Source organism: Aegilops tauschii, chromosome 7, assembly GCF_002575655.3.
Source record: "Aegilops tauschii subsp. strangulata cultivar AL8/78 chromosome 7, Aet v6.0, whole genome shotgun sequence".
Classification (NCBI taxonomy): Eukaryota; Viridiplantae; Streptophyta; class Magnoliopsida; order Poales; family Poaceae; genus Aegilops; species Aegilops tauschii.
The window spans coordinates 644,648,249-644,658,028 of record NC_053041.3 but is presented as its reverse complement, the minus strand read 5'-3'; the positions used below and the strand labels follow the sequence as shown (position 1 = coordinate 644,658,028).

Sequence of the window (9,780 nt, the reverse complement as noted above, 5' to 3'; positions counted from 1 at the left end):
TTTTGTAAAAGACCTACCAAATATTTGTTCAAATGATATCATACTCTGCAAAAGTTTACATCTTGGGTTGGTAAACAGTATAGACAAAGGGATTTTTTATCTTTTTTGCACAAAAAATCAATTTTCCATTTTTTTGAGTGCCCAAAATAAATTTTATTGTGAAGGACCTACCATATATTTGTTGTAAAATTGGATCAAATCAATTTTCTAAAATACTAGGCCATATTTAATGCACAATTGATCAAATGTTTGGGTGTCAAAAGTTTTGATCCACCTTTGGTGAAAAAGACAAATTTCCGCCTATTCAGCAGGAAGCGGGTCAAATTTGAACTGCGGCTACCTTATTGTTTGCTCTTTATTTATTCCAAAAATCATTTCTATGTACATAAGTATCTATTTAATCATAGAAACACCAAATATTTTCATAGATTCAACCACTAGATAGGAACGGTCATTCCCGCCGTATTGGCCGCATTTTTGAAACGGGCATAAAAAATTCAAAAAAAAACAAAAAATTTGAAAACCTTTGCATTGTGTCATTATAAGTGACCAAGTTTCCATGAAAAATAATAAACTTGTAATACGGAAATTATTTTTAAAAAGTGTTCTCAGAAACGAGCTATCATGCGTGAAGATTCATGGCTTTCAAGCCAAATGATCAATCTTATGGCCACATTCATGGCATAGTTTGTTCAAATGATCTCATATTGTGCACAAGGGTGCATCTTGTAATTCCAAACAATGTTGCCTAAGGGAGTTTTCATTTTCTTTGCACGGAAAATTCATTTTCCATTTTTTGAGTGCCCAAAATAAGTTTTTTTTGTGAAGGACCTACCATATATTTGTTGCAAAATTGGATCAAATCAATTTTCTAAAATACGGTGACATATTTAATACAAAATTGACAAAATGGTTGGGTGTTAAAAGTTTTGATCCACCTCTGGTGAAAAAGACAAATTTCCGCCGATTCAGTAGGAAGCGGGTCAAATTTGAACTGCAGCTGCCTCATAGTTTGCTATTTATTTTTTTCCAAAAATCATTTCTAGGTACATAAGTATCTATTTAATCACAGAAACATCAAAAGTTTTCCAAGATTCAACCACTAGCCAGGAACGGTCATTCCCGCCGTTTTGACAGCATTTTGAAATGGGCATAAAAAATTCAAAAAAATCAAAAAATTGGAAAACCTTCGCACTGTGTCATTTTATGTGACCAAGTTTCCAGGAAAAATAATAAACTTGTAATCCGGCAATTATTTTAAAAAAGTGTTCACAGATATGAGCTATCATGCGTGAAGATTCATGGCTTTCAAGCCATATGATCAATCTTATGGCCACATTCATGGCATAGTTTGTTCAAATGATCTCATATTGTGCAAAAGGGTGCATCTTGGAATTCCAAACAATGTTGCCTAAGGGAGTTTTCATTTTCTTTTCACGGAAAATTCATTTTCCATTTTTCGAGTGCCCGAAATGAGTTTTTTTTGTGAAGGACCTACCATACATTTGTTGCAAAATTGTACCAAATCATTTTTGTAAAATAGTAGGACATATGTAATGCACAATTGACCAAATGGTTGGGTGTGAAAAGTTTTGATCCACCTCTCATGAAAAAGACAAATTTCCGCTGATTCAGCAGGAAGCGGGTCAAATTTGAACTGCAGCGTCCTCATAGTTTGCTCTTTATTTTTTCCAAAAATATTTTTAGGTACATAAGTATATATTTAATCAGAGAAACATCAAAAGTTTTCCAAGATACAACCACTAGCTAGGAACGGTCATTCCCGCCGTTTTGACCGCATTTTGAAACGGGCATAAAATATTCAAAAAAAAACAAAAAATTGAAAAACCTTCGCATTGTGTCATTATATGTGACCAAGTTTCCAGGAAAAATAATAAACTTGTAATACGGCAATTATTTTAAAAAAGTGTTCACAGATATGAGCTATCATGCGTGAAGATTCATGGCTTTCAAGCCATATGATCAATCTTATGGCCACATTCATGGCATAGTTTGTTCAAATTATCTCATATTGTACAAAAGGGTGCATCTTGGAATTCCAGACAATGATGCCGAAGGGAGTTTTTATTTTTTTTTTGCACGAAAAATTCATTTTCCATTTCTCGAGTGCCCGAAATGAGTTTTTTTTGTGAAGGACCTACCATACATTTGTTGCAAAATTGTACCAAATCATTTTTATAAAATACTAGGACATATTTAATGCACAATTGACCAAATAGTTGGGTGTGAAAAGTTTTGATCCACCTCTGGTGAAAAAGACAAATTTCCGTCGATTCAGCAGGAAGCGGGTCAAATTTGAACTGCACCGTCCTCATAGTTTGCTCTTTATTTTTTCCAAAAAAAATTTCTAGGTACATAAGTATCTATTTAATCAGAGAAACATTAAAGTTTTCCAAGATTCAACCACTAGCTTGGAACGGTCAAGCCCGCCGTATTGACCGCACTTTAAAACGGGCATAAAAAATTCATGGCATAGTTTGTTTAAATGATCTCACATTGTGCACAAGGGTGCATCTTGCAATGAAGAACAATGTTTCCTAAGGGAGTTTTTATTTTCTTTGGACAAAAAAAAAATCAATTTTTCCATTTTTTTTGCCCAAAATGAGTTTTTTTGGTGAAGAACCTACCATATATTTGTTGCAAAATTGGACCAAATCAAAATTTTAAAAACTAGGCCATATTTAATGTACAATTGACCAAATGGTTGGGTGTAAAAAGTTTTTGATCCACCTCTCGTGAAAAAGACAAATTTCCGCATATTTATTTTCCATTTTTCGAGTGTCCAAAATGAGTTTTTTATGAAGAACCTAACAAATATTTTTTGTAAAAAAAACTTCTCTATTTTTCAAGAATATTATACCACATTTTATGAACAAATTTGTGTACACTATAAACATTTTTATAGACATTAAACGGTTTTTAGTTACATCATTAACATTTTTAATAAATATTTTGATGTCTAATGTTTTGAACACATTTCTACATTTTTAAGACACATTGTACATATTGTTTATATATGTTTAACTTTTTTAAATACATGATTAACATATTTTCATATATTCCCAACAAAAAACATCTTTTCATACATATGTTTTGATGTCCATATTTGTATTTACACATTGTACATTTTTGTATACATATAAAACATTGTTGATATTTGTTAGAAAAATTTAAATACATGAAAAACGTGTTATTTTTTCCATTTTTGTTGGGCCGAATATATGTTTTTTTGAGTAATATGTGGGTATCCAACATTTCTTCCTGGATGGGCCGAGGCCTACATGGCACATAGATTTTTTTAAAAGAAGGTGACCTCGTTCCACCGAGGCCAAAGCCCACCTTGAGCGACACATTGAGTACCAATGCATCCACGTTCACAACATCATGAACATTTATATTGGTCGTAATCAGGTAGAAATAAGGTCGTTGGCCACTCTTGTCTGCTTTATGACCATTTGGTGTAAGGCAATTTCAGGGTTTGAGCCCTTCCAAACGAAATGGCCGGGGATTTACGACCAATTCAGCCGGGGTCACTGAGAGAAGGTCACAAGTTGTGTGAACTGCTGCACGTCCACCGCTTGTAAGCAAAAGTTTCTCCTCGTGCTGCGAGCCACCGCGCACGCGTTGGCGAGGGAGAAGGCATAGTAAGCAAGCTTCTCGTCGTTCTGCGAGTTGACGGGACACATCAAAGTAATTTAGTACGTACTCTCTCCAAAAAAGGGCTGACCATGTCATGGCTACCATCCCGTGCTCTGTCGTTGAGTACGTGCACTATTCACATGCCATCGAGGAGAAAATATATTGCGTAGTAGGAGTAGGTGCCATCAAAGTGCACGACTCACTTACGCACGTACACAACACATGCATGCACACACACTCGGCCGCAGAATGCACGTGAATAACACATGCATGCGCACACACTCGGCTGCATGGAGGCGTGCGCCATCTGCGGTGACGTCCGGTTCGTCGTGCTACGACCAAGCTCGCACACAACGGCGCCTACGCATCTCTTGCAGCACCTCTTTGTTGTCATTGCTCAACGACTAGCCAGAGACGAAGACGACCGCAGCCTCGGCCTTAGAGCTAGCACCGATGGAAAAGCACGCACACTGCACACACACGAGCACGTATGGAGTGCCCACGACGTGGTGCGTCCCCAGTCGCCTCTACTCCTTCCGCGCATGTTGTCTATGAAGGTGGTTGCATGCCTAATGATGATGTGGGTGAGATTTTCTAGGACTCAGATGATGACGAGGAAAATTAGGCTGGTCATAGTGGAGAGTAACTTAGACTAGTAACATGCATATGTTACTAGTCTATGTTACTACCTTCATGGTGGGTAGTAACATATGGATGGTAACATGCAAGCCTTCATTAATTGAGATATAGACTCATTTTACCTCGGGGTGTGTTATGTTACAGTAACATATTATGTTACCACAAGCATCTCTTTCCTCATTAACTCCATGCCACATAAGCAATTTTTTGGGATGTGTTATGTTACTACCTAAGTTACTCCGACTATGGCTAGCCTTAAGGGGGGGGGGGTGTCTCCAACAGTGTTCCTCGGCTCGCACCTCTTGCATCACGGTGGTCGAGCTTGGAGTCATTCATCTGGTACACGTGACATCTCAGATCTGGACATAAGATGACGTACACCATCAAGGTCTACTGTCAAGGGGGTCAGGGCGGACGCGACCTCTCACTGCGTCCGCCATTTGAAGCGGCGCGCCGGCCCAGGCCGCCGCCCACTGCACTCCCTGCTGTACCCGCCTCCTCGCCTCATTCAAAAACCTACATTTACTAGTATGTATACACGTGCAAGGCACGTCTTAATATAACAGAGTGATTTTGGTAAAAGGGAAAAGAAGTAATATATGTGCTAATAGATTCAAAGAAAAAGAAATTATAGTGATGTATAAATGCCGATATTAGTTTAATATTGTAAAAGCGGGAAGTAGTATTCATGCCATAAAAATGTACGTTCATTTAAAAAGAACTGCACGTGGCTTCACTTTTTCCACGTGTTCTTTTTTTTTGAGAAATATCCACATTCTCCTACTAAACCATCTCGACTGGGCTCAATCAAACCATCTAGTGGTCATGTGGCAACACAACCCATTGGAGCTAGTTATGGGCTTCTTTTTTCTAGAAAGGGTACATGATTGTTCTAGAAGCAGCAGTGTACTGTTCATGCGAATCCTACTGATATTGGCCGTTGGATTTAGAAGATCAACGGTTATGTTTGATGTTCTTAGTCCTACTTAAAACTAGATGATACCCCGCGCGTTGCTGCGGGAAAATTATGGCACGCTAAAGTAAAATTTAAATTCAACAAAACTCATGTGATTATACTTTTCAATTTTTGTAGTAGCCAAAAATAGTACAAATGAAGTTAAGTATTAACAAATGGTTCACACAAAAAAAGGTATTAACGAATGGAAATAAAGGGATCGACCATGGAGAAATCCTGACAAAGGAAATTCAAACATGTCCTCGTTTTAGAGGAGGAAGATTTTCACATATTGTTCGTATGTATAGCAATCACGCTCTGGTCTGATATGCGCCTCTTTAGCTAGAATCCATTGGCTACGTACATAGGGTAAATAACAAAGGAATAATAATAATGCTTGCCTGCATGTAGAGGCGTGCATGCAAGTAACAGCAGCGGCATGCACGCATGCGCGGCGCTCTCGCTCGTGAGGCTGCCGGTCTGCCGGAGCCCGGAGGACGTCGCGTTGCGGGGGAGATGAGATATGAGGGACCCCAGAAGCCTCCTCGCTGGTGAAGCTGCCGGAGGACATCGTGCTCGAGACCCGGAGATCCTCGCGCGTGTGTTCGGCGCCGCTGACCTCTTTCGGTGCGGCGCCCCGCACAAGCGCCCCCTCGTCACCGAGCCTCCGCTAGCCGGGGAGCGCCTGCCACTACTGCTCCCTTGTCGGCTTCCGGATCGGAGAATGCTGCCATGGCGGGGAAGGTCCACCGGTCTCGAGTTTCATCCACGCAGCCGCGGTTGTCTTTGCTCGGCTCCTTGGTCCCCGGCACCGCCCGCCTATTCGAAGACCGCGTCAGGCCGCTCCCCTAGCACCGTGGTGTCCTCCTCGTGCGCTTCAACGGCAGGGCCGGCGCCGACCGCCACACCGTTTGCAACCTGCTCTCGAGCGCATGCCACGTGCTCCCTTTGCTAAGCCGTGACTGCTTCTTCAACTGAGCATGCGCTGTTGGAATAAGCCACGGCGTGTGTGGTCGGGCTCGTCGGGCGCGTCGGGTGCGCGCGGGACAGGCGGGACACATTGGTGCCGTCGGGCTCGTCGGGCTTGTCGGGCGCGTCGGTGACGCGCGGGACAGGCGGGACGTGCGGGACGCAGCAGCGTGGCATATGCGTGTATGTGTGTAGCGCGTGTGTGCGTGCGTGGCGTGTGTGTGGCGTAGTCGCCACGGTGGATAGGCTGGGTCGTGGCGATCTGTTGGAGTAGCCGCGCAGTGCGCGTCGTGCGCAAGCGCGTGCATGCAGATCGTGCATGCGGTTCAGTAGGAGTGGCCAACGCCCGTGCGTGAGTGCGCTTGGGATTTAAATCTCCTTGTACTGCTGCCTATGGGGTGAGTGGGTGCTCTGGGAAAGGAAAAGTAACGGGGCTGTGAAGCCGGGTGAAACTCCAGTGTACTGTGCGCTTCTCCTTCTTCTATCTCCATCCATCCGTGTGAGAGAGCGGCACCAACAATTGGTATACAGAGCTTCGGTTCGGGCGATCATCGGCGACCATGGCGCTCGTCCCATATGGCGGAGGCGCGGGCGGATCGGCGTCGATGGCGATGCCGATGCTCACGGTGGACAACTACACCGTCTGGGCGATCAAGGCGCAGGCCATCCTCGACGTGCACACCGTGTGGGAGGCGGTGGCGCCGGGCGATGCGGCGGTGAACGCGCGGAAGGACAAGACGGCGCGCGCGTTGCTGCTCGGAGCGCTACCGGAGGACGTGTTGCTACAGGTGTCAACGAAGCTCACCGCCAAGGAGGTATGGGACTCCTTGAAGGTGAGGTTCGTCGGCGCCGATCGGGTCCGCGCGGCGAGGCTGGCGACGCTGCGCGGCGAATTCGACCGCCTGAAGATGGCGGATGGCGAGGAGCTCGACGTGTACGGCGGGAGGCTCGCGGCGATGGCGGCGAGGTACGCCAACCTCGGGGAGACGCTGGGCGACGCAGCACTTGTCAAGAAGTTGCTGGATACGATGCCGGATCGCCTCTTCCCCGTCGTCGCCGGCATCGAGCAGTTCCACGACGTGACGACGATGGCGTTCGACGAAGCGCTCGGGCGGCTGCGTGCGTTCGACGAGCGGGTTCGGCGCCGTGGACAAGACAGCGGCGAGCGCGGGGGTGAGCAGCTGCTCATGACGGCGGCGCAGTGGGCAGCACGGGAGCGTCGACACGGCGGTGCTCGGGACGACGACGACGGGCGCAGCGTGGCGTCGGGGAGCGGCGGCAACAGGCGCAGGCGCTGCTACAAGTGCGGGGAGCACGGGCACTTCCGGCGCGAGTGCCCGCAGCTGCAGAAAGGACCGGCGGCGGAGCATGCACTCTTGGCCGGCGCCAACGTCGACGACGACGGACTCCTCTAGGCCATGGCTTAGGGGGTGTGTGTTGGAATAAGCCACGGCGTGTGTGGTCGGGCTCGTCGGGCGCGTCGGGTGCGCGCGGGACGGGCGGGACACATTGGTGCCGTCGGGCTCGTCGGGCTTGTCGGGCGCGTCGGTGACGCGCGGGACAGGCGGGACGTGCGGGACGCAGCAGCGTGGCATATGCGTGTATGTGTGTAGCGCGTGTGTGCGTGCGTGGCGTGTGTGTGGCGTAGTCGCCACGGTAGATAGGCTGGGTCGTGGCGATCTGTTGGAGTAGCCGCGTCGTGCGCAAGCGCGTGCATGCAGATCGTGCATGCGGTTCAGTAGTAGTGGCCAACCCCCGTGCGTGAGTGCGCTTGGGATTTAAATCTCCTTGTACTGCTGCCTATGGGGTGAGTGGGTGCTCTGGGAAAGGAAAAGTAACGGAGCTGTAAAGCCGGGTGAAACTCCAGTATACTGTGCGCTTCTCCTTCTTCTACCTTCATCCATCCGTGTGAGAGAGCGGCACCAACATGCGCCACCCTGTGGGCTGTGGCCGCCGCTGGCCGGAGGTCGGTAAGAATGTAGCAGGATCTGCGGAACACAAAAAGGAAAATGTGCAAGGGCCAACGCCGACAATATAACCAGATAAACTGTGGTGGTACTTGGCTGCGACCAGGAAGAACAAAGATGACCGTGAGTTTGATGTCAGTCTGCAACTCTGCACGACTGCATGAGAGCAAGCCCCGGTCGTCAGGTAGGAGCGAAGGTGTGCCATAATCCTGTCTCGGTTCCCTGGAGATTCCCATGATGACGGAGGCAAAGACCTCGACCGCCATGGCGGCAGCCGGCGCTTGGCTCGACCTGGTGGATCCAATGTCGTATCAAGGAGATATATGATGGGAAGAGGAGAGGGCTTGCTTGCAATGAAACGGAAAAGACTCCACTAAACACCGGTAATGGTTGGCACTAAAATGATTGCATTGATAGTGGGCAATCGTGGGGAAAGAATGGTCCTATTCTGATGAGTGAAAAAAACATTCGGTTTGCGTGTGGGAGCCATGGCGACGCGATCACTTGTGTGTGCTGTGCATTCTCAAAAAAATAAAAAACTTGTGCGTGCTGTGCAAGGAGAGGCATTATTTCTTTGTGGGAAGTGACTAGCAAACATGTCTGTGCGTTGCAACGGAGGATACACAGTATATGACCCCGAAAACGGGTAAGGAAAAAATATAAAATGTTTTTTCATAAATTCAAAATTTTCAAGAAATGTTCAGAATTTCAGATTGTTTAGATTTGAAAAAATGTTTGATATTCAAAATTTTGTTCATCATTTAAAAAATCACATTTGTGATATTTTCACCATGTTCGAAATAATTTAGAAATTCCAAATTCCAAAAAAGTTCGAAATTAGAAATTTTGTTCATCTTTCCAAAAGTTGCTCACGTTTAAAAAAAAATCACGTCTTGAACAAAAATGCTCATTGTCTATACGTTTTTCTTCATCTTGTATGGAAATTTTGTTCAACATGTATATGAGAAAAGTTCATCGTATATTTTAGAAATTTTCAGTGTTTATTTGAATATTGTTAACCGCATACTAAGAAATTGTTCAGTGTGCAGTTTAATGTTTTTAAAAAAATTGTTCGCATTTCAAAAGTAATAGTTCAGAATTCTAATTTTTTTCCACAATTCCAAAAAATGTTCACATTTTTCGGAAAACTCTTCATATTTTTTATTTTATGTACATATTTAAAAAAAAGTCATGCTATTATTAAAATTTCGGAATTTGTTCACGGCTTTCAAACATTTGTTCGATATTTTGAATAATTATTGTAAAGTGCTGCTTCTTAGTCATCCACTGTTGTTAGCTTGGGTGGCTAGCATCACTGCTATCCAGCGTGAGGTAGCGAGCTCGGTTCCCACTATTGCCATTTGATTTTGGTATTTCATTGCAAGATTATAAATTGCGCCGGCCCGTTTGCACGTGCTGTAGTTAAAACTGGTGTTCTTTATTGGGCCGGCCTGTTTGCACGTGTCTTAGTCAAAACTGACGTTCGATAATCGCTAAGCACGACGTACGAAGTACGTAAAAAAAAGACTTTTTGGTCAAACCACCAGGAACTAGGCAATAATAAATTTGCTTATTTCTGAATTTTTCATT

The 9,780-nt window shown here is 45.0% G+C and overlaps 1 protein-coding gene across 1 annotated transcript; it reads left to right on the top strand.

The window, feature by feature from the left end:
- The first annotated feature begins 6,493 nt into the window (after positions 1-6,493).
- LOC141026514 (uncharacterized) lies at positions 6,494-8,396 on the top strand. The gene has a single exon (XM_073503198.1). The coding sequence runs from the start codon at positions 6,784-6,786 to the stop codon at positions 7,636-7,638; it is 855 nt and encodes a 284-aa protein (XP_073359299.1). The 5' UTR covers positions 6,494-6,783; the 3' UTR covers positions 7,639-8,396.
- The last annotated feature ends 1,384 nt before the right edge of the window (positions 8,397-9,780 follow it).

Bases quoted from the DNA above. Each gene is read 5' to 3' on its own strand.
- LOC141026514 (XM_073503198.1), top strand. From the start codon at position 6,784: ATGGCGCTCGTCCCATATGGCGGAGGCGCGGGCGGATCGGCGTCGATG.